Raw genomic sequence first — 25477 nt, 5'->3', positions numbered from 1 at the left:
TACATGAAAAGAACAGACTAAAGTTTAGTTTACGGCAATAGCTCTCTTGGTGAGCCCTTGTTAACAGCTATACCTAAGCGACTGGTGAAGGATCCAATATTTTGGTTGCAAAATCGGTCTTGCAGTCATGGCTAAGCAGAGTGTTATATTCTTCTTAGAACTTAACCATGACTCACTTATAATCTGGTACCAAGTAGATCAATGTCATTTTGCATACACCGCGGAGAGCCCGGTTCCGTACTTAAAATTATGCGGTCTTTTGACTCAAACAAGCATATTCTCAACCAGCCACCGATTGCAGATTAATGGAAGGAAAGCTTTCCATAGGACTTTTTTCTATATCCTTCAATGATGACTCAATGGTAAGAAATTTCTATCCTAAGAAATTTCACTCTTCAAAGCTTTTGAAAGAATTGCAATCAACTGGAAGGGAATTTCCATATGATCACCTTTGATTATAGAACTATGCTCGACCTGTTGTCAATCATATTATTCTGATTAAATACAGCGTAACTGAGCCAATAAACTAAAACGTTACTGATCATTTTCACTCCTCCTTAGCCGCGAAAGTTGATCTAAATCCTGTGAACATAGAATCTGAGGACTCGTAGCCTTTATTATAACCCTTATGGGGTGCAAGCTATCTTTGTCGACAAAGATACTTTTGATTTTCCTATTTTTCTCCTATTTTTAATGCAAAGTTTCCTATTTTTCCTATTTTCTCAATCCTGAGTTTCCTATTTTCCTATTTTTTTGAGCAACCATACCGCTGGACACCCTGGCTTCTGTACATGTGGGCACATTCAGTATCCTCTTACGAGACATACGTGCCTTATCACTCCAACTACAAATTACATATGTAATGGTATCCAGCTAAGGAATAAGCGGAATACCACCAAATACCCTAAGCTACAATATACTTTTTTCTTCTGAAAATAAGAATCTATTTAATGTCCTAAATAACCTAAATTTGTTCTAATTACCATTTATGTAATAACCTATTTAGGCTAACTTGGGAAACTGCAGTTCATAATCGCGGGTTTTTACTACGAAAGCCGAGGAGGGTCTTCCGACTTCTGACTTCCGACTTCAGACTTCAGACTTCAGTCTTAAGACTTCATACTTCAAACTTCAGACTTCAGACTTGACAAAGTTCGAACTCCGGATTTCTGATTTCTGACCGTTGAGACTCAATGCTGCATGGTTCTGACTTCTGACTTCCGACTTCCGACTTCCGATTTCCATCTTCCCACTTTTCTTCGCACTTCCCACTTCTAACTTCCGACTGCCGACTTGACTCCTCTGCCAGGCTTGATTGCCGCTCGATCCACCACGCGGGTATTAATGCTCAAGAGAAAGAACGGCTGTACCGTTCTAGCCACAAAAGAGAACAACTAAAGTTGGTTTTGTAAAAAGCAACTAAGCACAAAGCCAATCAGGCAACTGATGAGGTTCGCTTGGGGAACCGAAACCATGGTCTTGCCTGATCACAAAGTGCAGTGGCAACGGTGATAACAAAACAGTACAAACACTGTTAAACTTATTAAAAACCTATAACCAAGGAAGGAAATACGCGCTCCAGTCAAAAGACTCACATTTTCTTTAGAAAAACACTAAGCTGGAATCTATTGAGTCACGATGCATTCTCCATAGTTGATGCAGCTTCATTTTAAGCTGCACTTCAATCTTATCATTTTAGATCTGTAAATCACTATCCGTGATAATTTAACGTCCTGTAAAGAAAACTAACGAGCTGGGCCCAGCGTGATACAGCATTGCAAATTCATGGACTAAAATCATAGTCACATAGTTATTCAGGTCCAGAAGGCATTATGGAGAAAATTAAGAGCCCTTACTCGGCCGTAATAAAAAGCTTTAAAGAATATGCTCTTGCATCAGAGGGCAAATCCTGCCGACCAGAAACAAATTAAAAACCACAGTAACTAAAATAAAATCGATACGTGTGCCATGACCTCTCAATGTGAAATAGGCGGCTTAACCAGAACCTTCTGGAGCATAATCTACCCAGCAGAAGGGAAAAAAAACGTTTTGAGAACAAGCAGCATTTTAACATAAGGTAAAAGTCGTGTAGGCCTATCACCGCCTTTCATTGCTACGGAAGTTGGAAGTCGGAAATCAGAAGTCGGAAGTTGAAAGTCGGAAGTCGGAAGTTCGTAGGGCGGGTAGGAGAGAACCCTGGGAACGAGGTTGACTAACTTTGTCAAATGTAGGCGAACCCTCCTAGAGTTGAATTCCTAAGAACCATATCCAAGTTCAGAAAGAGAGAGGAAATCTCGTCGTCGCTTGTATACTTCCTCTGTATATCGTGAAATTAAGCATTTTCACGTCGTAGTCGTGCAGTGACGGCAAAGAAATGTACAAAAAGGCGTGATGCACGTGCAAAATTGTTGTTTTGCTTATTAATTTTGTGGCGTTCCCGTAGCCGTCGCCGTCGTCGGATCTTAAGGTCCCTAAATTTTTACGCACGTACGCATCGCGTAAAAATTACGCGACACCGGAAATCAACCCTAAAATGTATGAAGGTAATTTTTTATCAGCGCTTAAATGTAAAAGTTGAGCGAAGTTTACGCATGTACATTTTACGCGCGTACGCAGGTAATGATTACGCGACAGTGGGCGTAGACAATTGACCAGTGTTGACGACGGAATTTTTTTCTCTTTTTTCTTCACCTACATTTGGCAAAGGAAGTGATTTGGAATAATCGCAAAAAAGACTGTAAGAGCACGAGTTCTTGTTTTTTTCTTAAAAAGCTATTTTTTTTTTACCGTTGTTGTGAGGCATTGACGCGTGGAGAAGAAAAAGTTACCTCTGCTCACAGCACTAGACGCTTCCGAAGACGTTGCTTAAAGTCCCCAAAATTTGTCACATGGCTGGTTCAGCTAGCATTAAGATGGCTGGATATTGGTCTCTTTCTTCTTTTTCGCCCTTGTTGTCCTCGATTAGCGTAAAATAATCATAATATGAACTTAACGATACTCAGCAATAATATTGACCTCATTAGTCAGTAACGCATGCATCATTGTTTATACAGTATAATGTATCGGTCAAATCGAAGCTTCAACATGCCCCCCCCCCCCCCCCTGAGCATACCCCGGGCATTTGACACCTTTGCCGTCCCGGGGAGGAGGGAATTTGATTATCAGAGTCTTCCAGGGGGTGGGGAATTTGATCCCCATGCTTTAGGGGTGGGTAATTTGAACTGTACCTTCGATTTCATGTAAAATCTTTGGCGTGGCGAGTTATCTTGGGGTACGCGGTGTTAGAGTATTTTCGTGGAAAAGATTGTGCCTTTGTGGCCAATTGGTTGCGAGGAAAGGGGTTAAACAAGCGTTGTGCCGTATTTGAAGTATTTAAATTTTAAAATTTTTAATATTGGATTCAGGCTTTGAATGTATGAATGTATTTTATTGTTGTGTTTACAGTGAAAGACAATACCTATATCGGCGATTCAATACAACAACATAAAATGAAATAAGATAAAAAGCTCAGGTCAACTACTTTGACCTACTGCAAGTATGTTAATTAATAAGGTGAACGATGATGCATGTCAGTGAAATGGATATGATGTAGTAATCTCAATAGGTGGGATCTTTTTTATAGAACGCTTTGTATGTTGCATGACGAAGGAAAGCTGAGCATTCAGTGACCTTGTAGCAGCGATTTCCGCCGCTTTGCACGAGACTTTTGTTCGTAGTAAATACGCTAACAGTGTTTCTCAGTTTTTGTTATATTTATAAATATTTTGTTCGACAACTGAGGGTGTTTCCTTCGTCCTTCTGTCATTTTTGTGCCTGTGAAATGTCCCCGGTGTGGGGGCATTTGATCACCTGAATGGACCCTAGTGTGGGGCATTTGAACGGTATTTTGGCCCGGCTAGGGGGGAATTTGAACAATAATATTCAAATAAGTCAAATGCCCGGGGGCTTGCCCGGGGGGGCATGATGAAGCCTCGGTTCGACCGATACATAACGCCGATGCGATAACTATAAGTTGCAAATAGCTTATTGGGGACGCTAAAATATAATATAACCTTTTCAATAATAAAAAGCTATATGCAATAAAAAAAAATTCAGAATGTGTCATCATATCACTAGTTTATATTAATGTACATCAGGAGTCAGCAGCAACACCCAGCATCAAGACCCATGATGGGTCTTGCCAGCATCCGCCATAGCCAGACTCGCTGCGTATTTCCTAGCCTGAGATCATGCCCTCTCCCTATTATCCCTTTATGTCTCTCACGGGAAGATGGCGTTATTTTTTTTCCCTCTCGAGCCAAAGAAACAAAGACGCAAAAAAAAAAAAAAATAACGCCTGATCTCAGGTTACGTATTTCCTGCCTAATTGTCGTTACGACTTCCTTATTTCACGACTTCCATATGGTACGACTTCCTTATTTCACGTTTTTAGAGGACAGGAAAGCATGCCAGACAACCTTTCAATTTCTTGTTCTGAACTTAGATTCACTCTTCAGAATTCAACTCTATAAAAATTTGCCAATATTTGACAAATTGAAGTAGTTGCCAACGATGAAGTTTGAAATAGCAAGAATTCACTTTTTAAGTTACGTTTTTGTCGCCGCCGCCGTAGTCACGTTGGTTAACAATTAAGCCTTGTAGTAACTGCGTCGAGTCCGAGGTATAAGTCCCCCAGCTTAGTTAAAGCCGCCCTTCTGTGACCACAAAAAAATTCAGTGTCACGTTTCATAATTCTGTGGAAAGGCTTTCAAGGAAAGGATCGAATGAAGAAAAGGCCAGAATGAACCAGAATAAAGGTTGGGGGAAGGGGAAAAAGGCTGTTTAAACCCCACGCTTTGCCAATGTCGATCGATCTGCGGGAACAATTAAAAGGGGTATTATAGCTTTAATGATTTTTAAAAAATTGAAAATGAAAACTTCAAATATAGTATTTTTTTGTGGAAAAGGTCAAAAGGAACGTGTCCTTGATTAAGAGTTTTGTTTTAACAGGAACAGGAAAGAGTTTAGTTTATTAATACCAATATATATGTCTGTGTCAATCGGTCAAAAAAACATCAACCACGCATACATCGCAAAATGCAAAATTTTTGAGGTTCATTCATCTGGCCACACTTGTGTGATTCATTCCATAACTGTATTTAAAGTATTCTAGTTAATCAAGTAAGGATAATTGACTACTCCTCATACTTGTATCATTGAACGAGCGTTTAATAGTACCACTTCTTATAATTAGTAATTATTGCATGAATGATGCTGAGGAAGATGTGAGGAATTATGCAGACCGGGGAAGGTTAAAAAGCGGTTGCTGGTTATTAGAGAGGTGTTTATGTACATTTCATTGTTCATTTCATTATTTATTTATTTATTTATTCATTTATTTAATTAATTATTTATTTATTTATTCATTTGTTAGACTGAGACGGAGGTACAAACCTCCAGGAACAGATCGATCAGACACTTTGTTGAATCGCAGGTTTAAACTACACAGTACAGCATCTCCTAACCCTTAGAAGCCGACCATGAAGTTAAAAGGGTCCCTAGTGGAGAGTCTCTTATTTATAGATATGACGTTCGTTGAATGTTTTTGGGTCCAATGCACCTTTTTCAGCTACGAGAACTGAGACAATGCGCAACATTTCAGGCAAAAAAAAGTTTGTTTTGATCTTATAGGTAAATGTTCATCGCTGCATACAGTCAAACCTGTATGTGACGGCCCTGAATAAGCGGTCACTGTATATTACGGTCACCGGACAACTTCCCAAAATTTTCAGTTGCCTTCCTCAGCAAAGGGTGGCTGTTTTACACAGGTTTGAGTATGTTACAATAAATAAACGACTTCGATATTCCTATACATTTCCTGAAACATATACCCTTGGTGTAAGAGACTCTTCCTGCGCGTTAGATGTTGGCCCCTGCACGCCAGAAATAAAACCTCTGGGCTAGTCGTTCAAACCGATGACAGCGCTATCCACTGGATAAATCGGATAAGTATTTGGAAAACCAATTGTGTTATCCACTGGATAGAGCTTAATTTCTTCTTAATGACTTAGTGACTTAATGTCAAGCAATACGTTAACAACAGTTTTTGCTTTATTGTAGTAGTTCATCCAGAAATGAAAAATAATTAGCATTGTCATGCATGATACAGCTGATGATAACGGCTTAACGGATTTGTCCAAAAATAAACGCCGTCTCCTGACCCCATTTACCGCCGTTTTCATCGTCCAGTCGGAATAAATCGAAGGTGATGAAACAACAATCCTGGATATGAAAAGAACGATCAAGATCTATTCAGTTCAAGTTTGACAACGTTAGTCTTTCGATGGCAACAAAAACAAGTGTGCAACGCGTTCTGGTTTTAAACCTTTTCCTTTTTTTGATTTTCTCGTTTTCGTCGTCGTGGTTTGCACGAGCTCTCCAGTATCATTCATTACCATGCAAATCGATGCTTGATATCTGGCGATTTCCTTGAAAAACCGACGATTCGATGGAAACCCAAAGAGAGGTTCATATGTGGTCATGTGAAGTCAAAATTGTGGGACTTTCTTTGCAGATCGTTTCCAAGACATAAGCTGTTAGCAGAGGTTGCTTTCCAGTGTAGTCTTTAAATGTTCAAAGATGTTCGCGCCGCAAACATTATTCACGTAGTCGGCTTGTTTTACGAATACTCTATGTACTACTTATTGAATGAGTGGGAGGGCCGGACGAAAAAATATTTGGCTCCAGGTCAGGACGCACGGACCGAGGCGGGAGCGCAGCGAGGTCTATTCTCCCACGCAGGCCTTTTTATGGGAGCTCGTATTTCGTCCCTCTCCTCAAACGCCTACGTGACCAATCAACAGCTGCGAAAAAAAGTGTTGACAGGCTAAACACGACACATAACCTCGTGGTAGTGTTAAAACGTGATCGGTTGCCTTTTTCCTTCTTTTCTTTCCTTCGCTAAGGTTATGCAATGCACGGAGTATTCTAAAATCTTTCTACATCTTACTTTTGCCGCTCTGAGTCTAACATTTATTAGAGGTCATAAAGCTTTCCTTGTGTTTTGGAGGGGGACAGAGGGGCGGGAGGGGTACAGGAGAGGGAAGACGAAAGGGCGGGAAGCGGGATCTCTAAGATGGCGGGAAGCGGGAGAGAAATTCAAAAAGGCAAGCTTTCGTTAATTGTTTCTGCTCATCATCCCGTCAAAGAAACGAACTCAGCAATGTTTCTTGACTTCCATTTAACGTTCTCCGAGGCCCTAAATCAAAATTTTAATGCGAGAAAAGTCAAAAAACGCAAATTCGCACCCGGGAAAGAAATCAAAGGCTCCTAGGAGCGAGCTCATAAATGAATTGAATTAGTGTAAAAAAAACCTTTCCATCGGAAATTTAGGTGTTTTAAACAGTTTAGGCGCTGTAACCGTATTCACTTTTCTCCTTCGTTTTTTTGTTTTTATTTTTAATGTTTATATTTCATGACTTTCTGTATGTTGATATACTTGATAGATCACGTTTACAATTGTTAATTTGATTTTTGGCTGGTGTTATTTTTGGCATACAGTATTTAGCATTTGGTTTTTGGCATCTGCTTTTGTCATATAGTGTTACGCATTTCGTCAGCGTTTCTTCGGTAACTTTTTGGCATCTCTATAGCACCCACGCTTTCCACCAACGACTAGGGAGCTTCCCTTCCTTGCCCGAAGCTGTACGTGTTCTCCCGCGGGGGGGGGGGGGGGGGGGGTACTTTGGTTAATATTTGCTGGGTATGTGCCGCTTGCCTCTCACACCCCCTACCCCATTATAGTCTATTTTTTGGCCAATTGTAGACCCCATCCAGGAGCCGAGTAATCGGCTCCAGCCCCATCTTTTCACGATCCCAACTTAGTCACTTTCTATTTATGCATCTACAGTATCAACGTGGTTTCAAGCGGCGGAATGTACTGCGGTCAATGCCACCTCATTTTTAAATTTAATAAACAACAACTTTCTGATTTTTTTAACAGAGTATCTTCCCATTTTGAATCCCTAATTACCCCAAAAATCCGGAAATTTGCGACCCCATCCATCGGCACATCCCTATTAGCTTATTAGCCTCTTGTAAGGGAGTACCCCCCCCCCCCGCCCCTCCCCCGGGCGTGTTCTATACCTTAGGAATTTAAACCCGACACAGTCGATGTATCCGATTGCATGTTCACCTAAATATTCTAGAAACTTGTTTTCAGCGTATTATTTCTGCTTAACGCAAGGATCACTTTTAACTTATTAATTTAACGCTTGTTAGTTGTAAAATAATTTGCTTTCTCATGTGACTGTCAAACACTTTCCGAACGATAGTGGACTTTCTTGTAAAATAGCTAAGTTTTACCTTCAGGCCGAGTTTTATTTAAATCGTGGTTTTAAACAATCGTTTAAATGGACTCGAGGGTTTCCTATAAGTGCTTTCAAATAAAATTAATGTTTCCATATGCTGTTCAAAAAGAGTACGTAACGGTTAGTATATGTACTACGAGCTATTAAATACAGAATAAAGGCGCTTACGGTTAAATTAAACTGCTTTAGAACGCGCTTTTGCTAAACACTAGCTAAAAATCATTTTGATAAACGGACTGAGCTCGAGGCTGTACGTGCTCTGACCTAGCTAAGTAATTTAACGCAGTCGAGGTATCCTATTGCCCCTCTGTACTTGAGTATTCTAGAAAATTGTTCATTCCAGCGAAGCATTTCCTGTAGAAATTACATTAATGGCACTGATAAATGGAATCACCTTTTTTACAGAATTCAAGCAAACTTGTCCAAATAATAATAAACCGCAATAGATACTCCTCAACGTCACTTTAATCGAGGACCGTTTTTCGGCAGGTAAGGCTCTTTGGCTTATTATTCGCTTTTCGCTAAGCGAAATCCCATTGTCAGGCTGCGATAGCTCTTTCACACTCCGAGGACAGTTCGTCCAAATATACACTGAACAATGATCCCCGCTCAATTATTTCAACGTTCTTTTAACAACTCCTAAATGCATGTTAATGCATCTTTGATAACTGCAATAGCTATTACACTGCACAGTGGACTGAGACTATTGTCGCTGTAGTGGGATGTCAGAAGCGATGATCAAGCCTAGATAACCAGATTAGTGAAAACTCAGTTTAACTAAGAAAAATGACTTGTAACAATTTTCATCTTTGGCAAATTACCCTACATCTTTAACACTAAACCCGGGCTTCTGATTTGTTTAATTTACATGATAACGGGAAAAACACAATAAAGTGCGGGAGTCGGGAGACAAAGGAATAAAAGATGGTCTCAATGGGGTGGTGGCATTTACGGTTATCGGCTAAAATTTTGGCTCTTTTACGGCTATCGGCTAATTTTTTTCAGTTACGGTTAACAAAAAAGTTAAAAATTAACTTCTTTTGTTTCAAGAAATTAAATATTAATTAACCTGTATTTTTTGTATCTTTAAAGCAAAATAAAGGTCTTAGGATCATCTCGGGATATGAAATAAGCTATTCTTTTGAAAAATTTTAACATTTGATAGATCATACTTTTTATGAAGTATTCCACTTCTAATATTATTTTACACATAAAAATGTCAATTGTCAATTTAAAAATAATCTTTGTGAAAAAGCAAAGCACACACGCGAACGCCTAACTCAAGGCCGGGGCGCGACATTCATTACAACAGACTGCCCGCTGACTTTATCCTTCAACTTCGACGGATAGTTTGAAGACGGGATTATCCGTTCCAGATAGCCTGTGTACAACCGCCCCTTCCCCTCAGAAAAAAAATCGGAGAGGGGGTGTCTGTCGGGAAGGGGGGACTGTACACAGACTATTCTCAGACGGATAATCCGTTTCTAGTCCTAATGTCAAAACGGCCAATGACAAAATTCTCGTGTCCAGTGTTTTTAATGGTAGCGAAAGGACTGTACGGAACCACTGTCAGCTGTTTTGCCTTGTCCGTAGGCCTTATTATTTCGCGCGGCTCATGCGTTTCGGGTCAAGTGGTCCGAGCGAGTTCGCCACCGAAATGCCTTGACCGAAATTGTGTGGGAAGACGCCGTACAGGGACTAGGCATGGCAATGTCTACCGTAGCGTCAGAGAAAAACAGGGAAATGTTGTTTATCGGCAACTTGTTTTACAAGCAGTGAGATCTCTTCGTGTTGTTTCACTAGTGTTTCGAGGGTTCAGCCACCTGAAAATCGCAAATATTAATCCCCAGCAAGAAGCCACACTTTCGCTATGGAAAAAAAAATTAGTTCCCCGAGAGAGCGGCGGAAATGGAAATGGATCTTGGTCTTCACCTAAAAGGCGCTTTACCTAACGTGCGTACGGAGCCACACTAGCCGCGAAATAAAAAACGCAACCATAAGTGAGTTTAATACCTTCCTTAAAAGTAGCAAATCTAGGGAACAATTTCTTTTACGGTTAACTTTTTTTAACCCTATTTACGGCTAACGGTTAAAATTTTTCAAATTTTACTGCTATCGACTAAATTTTTGGCCGTTTTACGCCTATCGGTTAACCCCATTGAGACCCTCATAAAAAGGTACGGGAGGCGGGAGAACGGGGTACGGGAAGCGGGAGGTTGTGACCCCCTGTCCCCCCAACTGTGTTTCATGCACATCGAGTAATTATCAGGTTACCCTGCGGTCAAGATCAACTTTCCAGAAATGTGATGTGATTAGCTAAGCTTGGGAAAGGAATGTTGTTCTCGGTGTCCAGTACTGTACTGTATAGCGTGGTAAACTAAGTCTCTAGCCAACTGATCGTTCACGAACATCTTTCCGGCCCTGCTACCGCCTGTATGCCCAACATTACTGAGGAAGTAGACTTAAGCAACCGTAGAGGCACAAGAACGGCGAAAAAAGATTAGAGAAACACACTTAACAACTTCGCACGCCCATCACGCTTGTTTGCACGTTGTTTTTTTTTTTTACATTATACACTGACAAGGAATTTAGCCAAATAGCTTATTGGGGACACTAAAATATAACCTTTTTAATAATAAAAAGCTAGCTATATGCAATAAAAAAATTTTCAGAAAGTTTCATCATATCAGTAGTTTATATTAATGTACGTCAGGAGTCAGCTGCAACACCCACCATCCGCCTTAGCCAGTCTCAATGCGTATTTCCTGACTAATTAGGGACCTAAAGATCCGACGACGGCGACGGCAACGAGGACGTCAAAAAAGCAATAGGTCTAATAACCAAAACAACAATTTTGCATGTGCATCACGCTTTTTGTACATTTCCTTGCCGTCACTACACGACTACGACGTGAAAATGCCTAATTTCACGCTTTAGAGAGGAAGTACACAAGCGACGACAAGAATTTCCTCCAGCCTGTTCCGGGCCATGATATAGTAGAGCGCGGCGGTAAGTGGGGAGCGAGTTAAGTGAACGCCTGGAACAGGCTAAAGTTCCTCTCTGTTTCTGAACTTGGTTGTGGTTCGTAGGAATTCAACTTTAGGAGGGTTCACCTAAATTTGACAAAGTTAATCGCGATGAAGATTGAAAGAACGCGAATTTACTTTTTCAACGACGTTTTTGCTGCCGTCGCCGTCCTCGGATCTTAAGGTCCCTATTGTCGTTAATTGCGCGACTTCCTTATTTCACGTTTTTAGAGGACAGGAACGCAACTCAGGCAACCTTTTAATTTCTTGTTCTGCACTTAGATTCAGTCTTCAGAATTCAACTCCATAAATTCGCCACTATTTGACAAATTGAAGTAGATGCCGGCGATGAAGTTTGAAACAGCAAGAATTCAATGACTTCGCACTTAGTCTCACCTTGAAAAAGAGGCTATGGGCAACTCAGAAATGGTCTGTTGAGGACAGGAATCTTATGTCTCCTCCTGGAGAAAGAAACGCCATTTTACATGGTCATCCAAGCTACACAAAAGTCTAGCCGTTTGCAGGGCGAAGCCAGAATCTTCAATTCCCAGTTTCTTTAAGACCCTGAGCCTGGTCCATCCCTAGGGTTTGAACCCGCGACCTCCTGCTCTGCAGTCAAGTACTCTACCAGGGCTGTCACTAAAGGTGATGTTACACAAGACGATTCGCAACAATGCTTTTTAGCACAACACAGCATTGCAACATTGCTTCGAGATTGTTTGAAACAGTTACAGCAATGTTCCAATATTGCAACGCTTTGTTGCACTGAAAATCATCGTTGCGAATCGTACCTTAAGAGCCAGGGGCCGGGGATTTTCCCTGGCTACTATGAAAGTGCGCCCCAGCTACTCGTATAGGAAACAAAAGGAAAACAGAACTAAAAGAATTTTCAAGCTGTACAATTCCCTTCCCTTGCATGTACCCAGCAACTTCAAATTTTAGCGACAGCTCTGCTCTACTAACGCTGTTAGTCCTCCACCCCAGTTAGTCACTAGAGTCCTGGCCAACAAAGTTGTCTGTAAGTCATTGTCAATTGAACCACCCTTTAACCGCCACTTTCCTAAGCTGATGGACACCTAATGAAGGTTTTACTGTATTATGACACGCTCTTTTTTCTTTAGACTGGATGTGAGGTATTGATGCATAACCGACCAGGAGGCTACGCCCACATGAATCAGTTCATCAAGAATATGTTTGTGATTTGTGTTCCATTTCGAAAGGAACTCTTGTTGGACTTTGCTATGTATTTAGTGAAGCAAAATGCAGACATTACAGAAGCACAGGAGCTGTTAACTTCAAAGCTTTCACACAAATCATTCTCATCATGTCCTCTTCTAAGAGCATACTCAGGACTCTTTGCTTATCTCTCGTGGAAAAAAAGCAGAATCCAGTTGGAGAAGAGGGATGTAGAGGGGGAAGATATTGAAGAAATGAGTCACATTTCTGACAGTGCATCTTTAACAAACCTTAAGCGACAGATGGATTTTCATGGAAAACAGGCATTACTTTTGTTTGCTGGTCTAGTGGAACACAGTGGAGTGTGGGATATTTTTGTAACAAGACAAATTGAGATGTTGAAATATTATAACAAAGATGATGAAGCTAGGAAGGTCTTACTCAGATACAAGGAGAAAAATCCAGAAAATCCTAATGCTCACAGGTACATGTGATCTCACAGGAGCACTGTTAATGTCTAGAAAAAATAGTTTTTGTTGCTCATCCTAGTGGATATATACAGTTAAATATATGAATGAACTCCCAATGTACAAGTTCATATTTTATGGGTATAACTATAGTCACGTGATATGGTATTTCACTTGAGGTGTACTGTACATGTATATATAAACTACTTGTACTTTTAGTCAGTCTTCATTAAGCCATTAAATTGGACTGGTGAATTTTGATCTTCATTGTTTCAGTGATTTGATCATCCTTCAAGTCACCATTCCTAAGTATGCCCTTGTGTATATGTTGTGTTTCAATTTTATCCTTGGTTTAAAATTTTATTTCTCTTGGTTCTTGGGTAAGGTAATGTATGATTTATAATTAGTTTAAATAAGGGAAAGAAAATTTAACCTTGGGATGAAATTGAACCACAGCATATACAGAGGCCAGGTCTTGGCCCCCACCCCATCTGGTCATTGTTGGACTTACAGTGTAGTTCCTTGTTATGCAGTGCCTGCATAATCTGACATACATGTATGTCCTTGTGGTTCCCTTTGATCATTTGCTGTTAGTATTTTCACCTTTTCACGTTTGATTTAATTATGTTAAAAGACGTTACAATGTTTGTAAAATGCTGAAGTGGAGCACATCATAATAAGTTATTGCAAAGATACCCCTATAATGGTCTACCTGTTTACCCTATTTAATAGTCATCTTATATAGTATTTGCATCCCTGGCCTTTGAAAACATTGTTAAAGCTATAGAATGTGGAAGTATATGAATTAAGTCAATAAACTGATAGTGGCATTTCAGGCCATAGTATGGCTTTCTCACACACCAATGGTAGCCATGCCAAGCCCTCTGCCGCAGCCTGACCTTTATTCCAAAATATTCATAAAAATGTACACATAACACACCCCTTAGAAAAGTGGGGCACCAACAGCCTACAAAACTGAAATCTTAGGGTGGATGGGTGGGAAGGTCAGTAATGGCAGACACAACAAAAGCAACTGCCTGCCTTTTGGTCACGTAACCACTACACAGGCCCCCAGTGGTGTGTGAGAAAAACATTAATATTATTTTTCTTATTTTGTTACACTCAACTTCTTTCTTAGCAACAAGATCACACTTTTCTGACCATGATAAATTACATTGTTATTTTAAGGTATTTGTATTACTTCCTCAAAGAGGAAAAAACAGACAGACTAGAACTTTGTAATGTGCTGGAGGGCTTACTTCATATTGATCCAACAAGTGAACTGAGTGAGGAGTACATCAAGCTTAAGATGCATGAGACTGGTGAGTAAAAACTGTAAGAAGATGAGACTTGTACTGACCAAAATGATGCATCTTTTTTGAGGAGGACTTGTGGTTCTGGCTCGTAAACTCAGGGATGATTTTTTGATCATTCCCTCAAGAAGTTTGCGCATATTTTCTGTTTTCCCTTTTATATTTATTGTGAGGTACTGTAATTCACACTTCAGTCTTTTATTTCCATGGACGACTTTTTCACAACTTGACGCTGTTTATTGCTCAGCACTATAATTCCTCACAAAACCAAGGCCATAAGGCCTAGTGAACATTTGTAATTTTGTCAAAATTTGCATTGCGCTTTGAAAGTGGGTAGATCCAACAGCAAGCAAAAACACCAGGTGGCCATATTTCTTTGTATCTCTTAATTAGTGCCCGAAATATAACGTCATCAAGCTAGCCTAGGCTGTTGATTTGTGGCTGTTTTGGTGATCAAGAAATGCTTTTAGTGATAAATTTGGGTGGCAGAAGTATTTCACAGAGAAAATTGTAGAAATTTGGACCATCTGCTTCATAGTGGCAACAACAGGGTCCTGAAGTCTTGAACAATGAAAAACTTTCTGTATAAGGACAATTTGGTGTTTTTTACTCAAAGTATCTAATTAAGTGTATTCTTCAGCCCCCCTCTAAGCCTACAAAACCATGAGGGATATATAGTTTTTTTTTACAGCTGTAGCTTCAAGTGTGAAATTTATTCAGCTCTGAAATAGCTGCTATCCTTTAGCTTTAGTATTGTTATTTGCCCTTACAGGTATTGTTTTTTGTCATGACTGTGCAAATGCAATATTTTGTGAGACAATAATGTAAGCGCCTGAGAAAATGAACTCTTTGAATTTTGTTTTTAAGTCCTGGAAAAGTCCTTGAATAAAGTTAATGAAACCTGTATTAACCATGAGCAATTTTTAGTCACAAACCATTTCAAATGGTCAGTTTATTGCGTCAAAAGTACTGACCAAACATAAATTTTAGAAGTGAAACTATTCAAACGAAAGAGAGTTTTTTCAGTTTGTGTTCAATTTTAAGCTTAGACATTACATTGTTCTGTTGCTTATTTGTGCCTGAAAAAGAAATTTTCTTGAGCCTACTGAATATGGACACCTTGTCCCTTAACTTCTGAATTAAGTGGGTTTCTAGATGTATTTTTATTCTTCTACTCTGCAGATCAATCAAAAGGACTTCTTGATGCACTGGCAGCTTTTTTCATTAAGCTCGACCATGCAGCTTGCCGGCAGAGTATCAAAGATTGGGAAGCATTTGCTGAGACTCTTCACATGTATTTTGCCACACATGAGAAGAATAGTTTGGGGGAGCTTTGGAACGACCGATCTGATTGGTGGCCACAATATCACTTTCGTCAGGATCTGGTACCTTCGAAAGATCAAGTGTCAGAGACTGACTGGCAACTGGCCCAACACAAAGCTGATGCAGCAAGATGGCTCCTCGGGAAAAGTATGGTTACTATAATTTTATTTGAGTTGGCATCATCATTAATCTTTAAAAAGTGGCTGCTTGCCACCATGTCAACATTAAAGTTTGACATAATTTGAATCTTATCTCAGCAACATCAACAGTGAGGGTGCTTTCCAAAAGTCAGAACTGGCCGGCCAGACCATGACCAGGCCAGTCATTTTGTAAATTAAATAAACTTTTTCCAAGAGTTTTTGCTGAAAAACCATCTCCTTCGTGCCTAATATTTAGGATTTGATAGATCTGGATGTAGTTTAGATTATAAGTGAAATTCTCATTATGATGAGAATGGTCTGGCCGGTCAGCTCTGACAAATAAAAAGCACCCTTAGTTTATCTCAACAAAGTTTTTCTGGGTGAAGGAAGTTTGGTTATAGAACTCTTAATGGCTGTTTGTACAAGATTATAAAGTGGTCTTACTTTTCGTAAAGTTCTTTTCAACTCCTCACCACATTCTCGCAATGTATTTTGAGGGAATGTTTTCATAATTCGACAACAAACGGGGACTCCTGAAGGAGTGGTGGTGGGGGTGGAACAACCCCTTCTTTGGCCTGGAACTGCTGCTGGACACACATGTCCAATATACACAAACGGATACGATTCGTCAAACTGATGGTCCATTGGTACCAATGGTACCAATAGAAAAGGGTGTCATTCCAATGGTTCTGTTGGTGAATATGCATCTCATCAAGGGGACTTTGATTATTTTCCCCTGTGAGCTGGCTGGGTACAGGGCAATTCCAATGGTCCATTGGTACCAATGGTACGATTTGTACCAATGGAAAATGATGCCATTCCGATGGTTCTATTGGTGCAAAACAAGTTCGCTTTTACACCAAGTAGAAACGCGCTAATAATTATTATGAATATTCCTCGTTCTATAAGCCAACCACGCAATGACAAGTTCGCTTTTACACCAAGTAAAAGCGCACTATAATTATTATGAATATTCCTCGTTCTATAAGCCAACCACGCAAAACAAGTTGCCTTTTACACCAAGTAGAAACGCGCTAATAATTATTATAAATATTCCTCGTTCTATAAGCCAACCACGCAAAACAAGTTGTCTTTTACACCAAGTAAAAACGCCTTAATAATTACTATGAATATTCCTCGTTCTATAAGCCAACCACGCAAAACAAGTTGCCTAGCTTTTACACTAAGTAGAAACGCGCTAATAATTACTATGAATATTCCTCGTTCTACAAGCCAACCAGGCAAAACAAGTTGCCTTTTACACCAAGAAAAAACGCGCTAATAATTATTATGAATATTCCTCGTTCTATAAGCCAACCACGCAAAACAAGTTACCTTCTACACCAAGAAAAAACGCGTTAATAATTATTATGAATATTCCTCGTTTTATAAGCCAACCACGCAAAACAAGTTGCCTTTTACACCAAGAAAAGACGCGCTAATAATTATTATGAATATTCCTCGTTCTATAGGCTAACGACGCAAAACAAGTTCGCTTTCACGCAAAGTGGAAACGCGCTAATAGTTACAAAGCGAGGGCGACGTATATATCTAGCGCTAATAATATCTCAAGATGCTGCGAGTATAACAAACATCGTACGAACATTATAAAATTGAAAGGTAACGCGTCACTCTCGTGTTCGTTCTGTTTATTGTGATTCACGAGCAAACAACAACATGACATATGAATGTCTTCTTTCCTGTACACAAGCACTATTTCTTGGTAATTCTTACTTGTTTAAAAGAACCCGAAACAACGCGGAAAGGCACTGTGAAATTAACTTCTGAAATTACTTAGCGCAATGTCATTATCTACATGGAAGTGTTTAAACCAAAACAAGTTTTCAATGAGGAGTTTCCGAAAAGGATGGTTATATCATGCTGTTGGTTATGACTTTGTATTGTATTTGGTGGTTCCTAAAAGAGCCGTTTTATATTCAAGGGACTGAAGTCACTTTTCACTGTTGACGTGGGGTTTGTCGTGGTAACCCATTGAGGTACAACAGTTTGCTATAATCAAGGTCGTAGTAAAACCATTGATGTCTTTTACTGTCAACGTTGTCGTTGACAAATTGTATTTGCCGTGCTCTTTTCTCGGCTGTAGCTTGCGATGAGGCCCAGGACTGAGCTAGAAGAATCCATCTACTGATGATTTCAGGATTGCACCCGTTGCCGTGGAAAAACAGCAGAAGTTTGAATGTTTCCTTATCACCCATTGGTTTCTTCAGAATATGAGGCGAATATCCTTAGGCCACGATTTCTCTGGAAAAAAGGCGTCGCCGTTGAGCAGTCGGAATAGCTGTTTCCTTTCTTCCACGACTTCTTGCCGAGATAGCAGTCGTATTTCTTCTCGGTACATAGATATCATAGCCATGTTCCAACTGATCGTATAACCGTGAACTGAGACCACGCCGATAGTGAGTGTAGATTTATAAACACGCATCGTTATGTGAGCAACATTTCACATCACTTTGAGATTTTTTATTGTTCTTATTGTCTTATTACTGTTTGTAAGGATTATGCAATTTTCTCACTTTTTCGGTATTCTTTGTTATTCTGAAAATGAAGCGACCTAACTGTTATCTCACCTTTTTATTGGATGAGGCGTGATAGCACTCTAGGGACATTAGAAGTTCGAGTGATTGTGTTCACGTCTATTAGGGATAAACTGAGCACGTTGTAATTTCGCTGGCTTGTTGTCGCTTCAGTCTACACACCTGCGTGATTTTCGAAACTTCCGTAAAGTCATGGCTGCCCGTATGCAAAGATTGGACGTCGATTTGGAAAAATGTTACGAAAACAATCTGGATTGGACATTGTTGCCAGAGAACCTAGGAAAAGTAAGTACTCTTCTTTTTAGAAATTTGACTATTATTTAGCCAGGGACACCCAAAGACCGTTTTCTGTAAAAAATTGCTAGATGAACGTTCCATTCATGTACAATTTTCGAAGCTTCTCTAATAAATTCCCTACGATTTTCTGAAGTTTGATTTTCATATTTTACTACACAGGTTACACTATTTTCCTTAGATAAAAAAAGCCTAAAATTTTCGGATTTTTGGAATTTTTGGAATTGCCCTGTACCCAGCTAGATCACATGAGAAAATAATCTAAGCCCCCCCAATGAGATGCATAGTCACCAATAGAACCATTGGAATAGGGTGCTTTTCTATTGGTACCAATCGTACCATTGGTACCAATGGACCATCGGAATTGCCCTGTACCCAGCCACACCACATGACAAAATAATCTGAGTCCCCCTAATGAGATGCATAGTCACCAATAGAACCATTGGAATAGGGTGCTTTTCCATTGGTACCAATCGCACCATTGGTACCAATGGACCATTGGAATTGCCCTCTACCCAGCCAGACCACATGAGAAAATTATCTAAGTCCCCTTAATAAGATGCATAGTCACCAATAGAACCATTGGAATAGGGTGCTTTTCTATTGGTACCAATCGTACCATTGGTACCAATGGACCATCGGAATTGCCCTGTACCCAGCCGGACCACATGAGAAAATAATCTAAGTCCCCTTAATGAGATGCATAGTCACCAATAGAACCATTGGAATAGGGTGCTTTTCCATTGGTACTAATCGTACCATTGGTACCAATGGACCATCGGAATTGCCCTGTACCCAGCCACACCACATGACAAAATAATCTAAGTCCCCTTAATGAGATGCATAGTCACCAATAGAACCATTGGAATAGGGTGCTTTTCCATTGGTACCAATCGTACCATTGGTACCAATGGACCATTGGAATTGCCCTGTACCCAGCCACTTGGTACCAATGGTACCAATAGAAAAGGGTGTCATTCCAATGGTTCTGTTGGTGAATATGCATCTCATCAAGGGGACTTTGATTATTTTCCCCTGTGACCTGGCTGGGTACAGGGCAATTCCAATGGTCCATTGGTACCAGTGGTACGATTTGTACCAATGGAAAATGATGCCATTCCAATGGTTCTATTGGTGCAAAACAAGTTCGCTTTTACACCAAGTAGAAACGCGCTAATAATTATTATGAATATTCCTCGTTCTATAAGCCAACCACGCAATGACTAGTTCGCTTTTACACCAAGTAAAAGCGCACTATAATTATTATGAATATTCCTCGTTCTATAAGCCAACCACGCAATGACAAGTTCGCTTTTACACCAAGTAAAAGCGCACTATAATTATTATGAATATTCCTCGTTCTATAAGCCAACCACGCAAAACAAGTTGCCTTTTACACCAAGTAGAAACGCGCTAATAATTATTATGAATATTCCTCGTTCTATAAGCCAACCACGCAAAACAAGTTGTCTTTTACACCAAGTAAAAACGCCTTAATAATTACTATGAATATTCCTCGTTCTATAAGCCAACCACGCAAAACAAGTTGCCTAGCTTTTACACTAAGTAGAAACGCGCTAATAATTACTATGAATATTCCTCGTTCTACAAGCCAACCAGGCAAAACAAGTTGCCTTTTACACCAAGAAAAAACGCGCTAATAATTATTATGAATATTCCTCGTTCTATAAGCCAACCACGCAAAGGTTAGCGCGGGACGCCAAATGCCAAAAATAAGGCAAGGAGGTAACCAGGCAACCCTGGAAGCGGGAACCACCCTTGCGAGCAGCTGCTAACTGGCACCGTCACACTGAGAAAATACTCAGTGGAAGAGATACTTATCAAGTGACATACTTACCTGCGCACCTAGACATGACAGCGGGGAGGGAGGAGAGGGAGCAAGAATCCGCAAAGTTTCTCCAACACAAAGCTAAAAGGTGATCCGCAACGATCAGCGAGAATAGCTTGCAAAATAATTAACAATTATTGGACGAGGTTGAGCAATGTGATTTGTCTGTGGCGTGCGAGACAATGACAAATCACGATATTTTGCGATAACCGAGTTCAATAATTGTTTTATCATTCGATCACCGAGTTTGTTTTTTTAATGAATATCCTTGGGAAGCCAAGCGATCTGCCATTTTCACGCAAGAGCGATGGCAAGAAGGAGAAAACAAGGTTTCCTTTACGCATGAGCAGAATATTATTTGCAGCCAAACACTACATTCCTCTTTTCAAGTACAGTATAACAAACTTGTTTAACCCTTGAAGTCCCGAGAGTTATCAACATCCATTTTCTCCCAACAGCATCAACAAATAATTATGAGAAGAGGTTGTGGGAACTGGTAAAATGATCCACAGAGAGAAAATGGTTTGATCTTTCATCGAATTCTCTCAACTGATTTTGTAAGGAAATGTATGGAGATCAGTGCAGAGAATTTGTATGTGGGTATTAGGGTTTAAAGGGTTAACATTTTGACAACAAAGAAATGTTGTAACCAGGGGCATAGACAGCTCTTAGACCTGTAGGCCCAGGCTTACAAATTTTTGGTTTGATCACTCTTCCGCTTGTAATAAATTATGCGTTGTTGGGGTGAGCTAAAAAGCTTGAGATCTTAAAGTGTTGGTGAGGTCAGTGCATTAACTAGTCATGCGTGCAATTTTCAGGATATGTGGAAATGAAAGTCAGCCAGGCCTACAACTAGTCCAAAAGCTGGCTACGCCTCTGGTAACAGCACAAATGCTGCGAAAATGTTGCATTTGTCTGAAAGGCACTTGACGTTTTGTCTCTTTGTTTCAAAGAAAACCCTTTCACCAAGGCTGTGAAGAGGCAAGAGTCACAGGACAACTCATCTTACAGTGACACAGCATCACCAAGAAAAAGAAAAACTATAACACTATTCACTGATTCACCATCGCCCCTCAAGAGAAAAAACAAAAATGGCTCCAAATTGCATGAAGAGAAGTCTCCCTCAACAAAGAGAAAAGTTTTATAATGTACAGACTGAGTTAAATAAATTGTAAATCCTTTTGATGTACCTGTGAGGAGCTGATTACCCGGAACCTTCATTTGTGCTATAACTTTGAGTCAACCCTTTCTCGTTTTCTTTTATTTTTGTAACTATAATCTCCCATGGAAAAAAAAATTGCCTCCGCGGACTTAACCACAAACGACAAAAAAAAATGGCGGCTAAGGGACAAACTTTTTTCTGCGCTCCTTTGCCGTTTTCTTAAAATCAGTAATCTGAGTAATTGGTAATCGGCTCGTAATGGTGTAGTTTTCTTTCTTTGTAAAACGGGGGACGTTTTCGTGACGCTGGTAGGAGAATGTTTTGTTGGCCTTAGATGTAGACAATGGGTAATTCCACATTTTTTAAACGGTTTCAAATAAAACTTTTAAAGAAAAACTAGTCCCTTATTATTGGGCTGCCTGAGGCCTAATCAAAATATGAATGAATTGCGTCTATGACGAAAAAAGACAAAATGGCGGACGAATCTCCTAGAAGGGCAAGGAAGGGTAGTTGGAGCGACTTCTGAGTGGAGGGGCTCCCTCCTTTTTCATCATGAAGTTTGCTTTCATTGAAAGCCGAAACGACTGTCTTTTCTATTTTATACTTGGTTTAAAAGGAGCTATAAACTCAGCGTGGAAAATATATGACCACCAAACGCGTACAGTATACGCGTCTTGTTTTCATCAGGTCTACGTCAGGGCTAGTAGAGCGAGTGAGAATTGCCTCCCGCAAGGGGGTGCCCTTCTCAGGGTGTCCAGTTCCTATTTTTTCCTATTTTTTGAGCCTATTCCTATTTTCTCCTATTTTTAAACTAAAACCTCCTATTTTTCGTATTTTTTTAGCTGGTGAAGCCAAAATTTGTAACAAAATTGAAAATGGAATTATAGTTGTATGTGTTTTTGAGTGTAATTAATCATGAAGCAAGTAGCATGTTGACTTTGATGTTCTAATATTAGTTAAAATGACAGTTACATTTGTTCTCTCCATGACCTCTATTGCCTGTTAGAGTTCTGTTAACATTTTTTTTGGTTACTTTTTGTATAATTTTCTCGTCCACCTGCATGTATTGTATGAAGTGTTATAGTCCTCATGACTATTGAATATTAGTAAAGTCCAACTAGTGGTCAGGAGCTCCTGTAGTGGTCTATTATCAGTGCTGCGTTGTGACTGGTTGAGCTACTATACTAGGCTATATGTTATAGCCCACTAGTAGCGAAAAGTGAAGGCTTTTTGGCGGCAAAAATGACTAAAATCTAGCTTTAACTAGGTAATTTTTTTTTATTCTCGACATTTTTGACCAACTAGTTGGATTTTACTAAAACAATAATTATTCCTCTCGCCCTCATGGCCTCTGAGTCAATAACCCGTTCGGCCGCTATTGAATCAGAGCCCAATCGGGCTCCAGGAATAATTGTGAAATATTTTGCATAGCCCACTGAAACTGCATTTCAGTATCTGTACATGCTATATTTTATTTTGAAGTCTTGTTCGCTTTTACGTTCATCTTTGAAACCGAATGACAGGATCAAGTTGTCCTCTCACGACGCAGGCCAGATAAATCATCCAATCAGCTTCTTGTTTAAAAAACCAATCACTAGCTGATTCTGGATGTTACATGAAAAGAACAGACTAAAGTTTAGTTTACGGCAATAGCTCTCTTGGTGAGCCCTTGTTAACAGCTATACCTAAGCGACTGGTGAAGGATCCAATATTTTGGTTGCAAAATCGGTCTTGCAGTCATGGCTAAGCAGAGTGTTATATTCTTCTTAGAACTTAACCATGACTCACTTATAATCTGGTACCAAGTAGATCAATGTCATTTTGCATATACCGCGGAGAGCCCGGTTCCGTACTTAAAATTATGCGGTCTTTTGACTCAAACAAGCATATTCTCAACCAGAGAACCTAAACAGCTTAATTTCCAAGAAACAGAAAATTTATAAGAGCCTTTTGAGCTAACTTCGAAAAGCACCTATTACTTAGTTTTTACTGTGTACTACTAAATGAAAGAGCAGGGGGGGGGGGGAGGGGGAGGAAGAGTTAGGGTTAGGGTTAAGGTTAAGGTAAGGACTAGGGATAGGGTTAGGATTAGAAATCAGATTAGGTCGAGGTTGGGGTTAGGGTTAGGAATAGGTTAGGGTTAGGGTTAGGAATAGGTTAGGGTTAGGTTGGAGGGTTAGGGTTAGACGAGCAGTCTCAACTGATTTCAATGGTCATAACACATGAGTTGATCGACTGAGTTAAACGTTCGCCTTGTCAGGAAAAGGGTGTTACGTTAAGCTGGTTAGGGTGGATAGCTAAAGTTGAGCCAAGGTTTAGGGTTAAATAAGGATAAAGGTTACAAACAAGAAGTACGGTTTGTTGAGGGTTAACGTTTGAGGGACTTCTGGGCAGGATACCAAATTACGTTGCGTTACATATCAATTACATCGCCGTACTGAGCGTAGGATTGAATTTCAAAAGACGGGTCAGGAGGTGAGAAATACAGAGATGTAGTTTCAATATAGGCGATTTTCGAAGACTAATCACCGGTCAAGCAAATAGTTTTGAATTAACGTTATCTTACAAGACGTTTCGCTTCGCTTTCTTCGTGTTTGACCACAGCAGAGCACAGATAATATAAACATTTCAGAGAGTAAATATTCCAGCTCCGAGGGGGCGGGTAAAACCAACGGCCACATCTGAAAGAAAAGGACAAAAGGAAAACCTTGTTTAAAGAAAATTCCTCAACACGTGTTTAAAAAGTAATATATCTCTTCTACATCATTTTCCCTAGATCAGTTTCATCCTGCAATGGTTTTGTAATCGCCGTACCGGTGCATAAAGCAGATTAAAAACATTGTACCGAACATTCCGGAGAATCAAGCATAAATGGCGCTCGTCGTCGCGACGGTGCTATAGCGCGGGAACTTTAACATGCTTTGAGGAAAAATAGTTACTCTTTCGCGATCCGATCAGCATTTAGCTTGCAATGCCAACAATAAATTGAAAATGAACGACAATTCAGCCTGTGCAGTAGGACGGCGGCTCTTTTTAAACACAGTAAATTTCCAGAGTCGCTCGACACATGACCAAAAATAAACCTTCGCTATACGAAACCACAGACTTTGATTTGAACTACACTTTCACGACTTTGTAACATAACCTTTCCTGGCAAAAAGCCTGCTACTCACCGTTGTTGTTCGCTTATTCAAAGATCAGCACCTCCGTCGTAGACACTGAAACACAACAACAGAACAGTCTCACTGTAATGGTCAAATATTAAACATGTTTTTAACCTTTCTCGCAGTGCATTCTGGGAAATCCGTGTTCAACTCGTGCGGGACACATTACATCCTGGCAATAACAAGACAATGTATAAGTCTCCAGCAAGGCAAAAATCACAGCCAAAAACTTCGTTGGCCCTCTTTTCTTATGTCCAAACTAATCAATTTGCCCCTTATTGCCTGCTGGAGACTTCTTCACGGTGTGCAGAGCTGGGCAGAGACGTTATACACCATCCACCGGATGGTCTCTCGGATTGTGCCCGAAGCCCGGTTCTTTGAGCAACGAGCGCCCATTTAAGCCTTCCCGGACTTAATGATGTCCCAGGCACTTTGCAAACCGTGGAAATAGAATTTCTTGCCAAACTCGGCTCATATTAGTCCCCGTTTCGCACACGCTCCGATCAAAACCTCTCCACTCACGAAGAGAGCCGTTGAAAGGAGAAAGATACCGCGCAAACTCGAACCTTTCAAAACTAGAACCGGTTCCCCTCGGACAAAAAAAAACCGGAAGTCCTTCCTAATGCGAGTGAAAAGAAAACAAGAAATAAAATAAATAAT

At 40.1% G+C, this 25477-nt stretch overlaps 2 protein-coding genes across 2 annotated transcripts in view; one reads left to right on the top strand and one right to left on the bottom strand.

Moving 5' to 3' along the window:
• LOC140946419 (uncharacterized) overlaps window positions 1-24335 on the bottom strand; it is a 126474-nt gene extending 102139 nt beyond the window's left edge. Inside the window, exon 1 of the mRNA XM_073395534.1 lies at window positions 24220-24335. The gene's annotated coding sequence lies outside the window, so the exon portion shown is untranslated. The remainder of the gene's footprint in view (window positions 1-24219) is intronic.
• Window positions 12539-21680, top strand: LOC140946326 (TATA box-binding protein-associated factor RNA polymerase I subunit A-like). Its single transcript, XM_073395425.1, has 4 exons — window positions 12539-13034; window positions 14206-14339; window positions 15513-15800; window positions 21445-21680. The coding sequence occupies exons 1-4, from the start codon at window positions 12544-12546 to the stop codon at window positions 21636-21638; spliced, it is 1107 nt and encodes a 368-aa protein (XP_073251526.1). The 5' UTR covers window positions 12539-12543; the 3' UTR covers window positions 21639-21680.
• Window positions 24336-25477: the final 1142 nt, after the last annotated feature.

The sequence above is a fragment of the Porites lutea genome, chromosome 8 (genome assembly GCF_958299795.1).
Source record: "Porites lutea chromosome 8, jaPorLute2.1, whole genome shotgun sequence".
Classification (NCBI taxonomy): Eukaryota; Metazoa; Cnidaria; class Anthozoa; order Scleractinia; family Poritidae; genus Porites; species Porites lutea.
The sequence above is the reverse complement of the archived record's forward strand: the minus strand, read 5'-3'. Positions and strand labels throughout refer to the sequence as shown.

What these genes read in the sequence shown, in the direction of transcription:
- LOC140946326 (XM_073395425.1), top strand. Translation starts at nt 12,544, where the DNA reads ATGAATCAGTTCATCAAGAATATGTTTGTGATTTGTGTTCCATTTCGA. An exon ending in GCTTAAGATGCATGAGACTG is followed by an intron (nt 14,340 to 15,512) that starts GTGAGTAAAAAC and finishes TCTACTCTGCAG; the next exon opens with ATCAATCAAAAGGACTTCTT. An exon ending in AAGATGGCTCCTCGGGAAAA is followed by an intron (nt 15,801 to 21,444) that starts GTATGGTTACTA and finishes TTTGTTTCAAAG; the next exon opens with AAAACCCTTTCACCAAGGCT.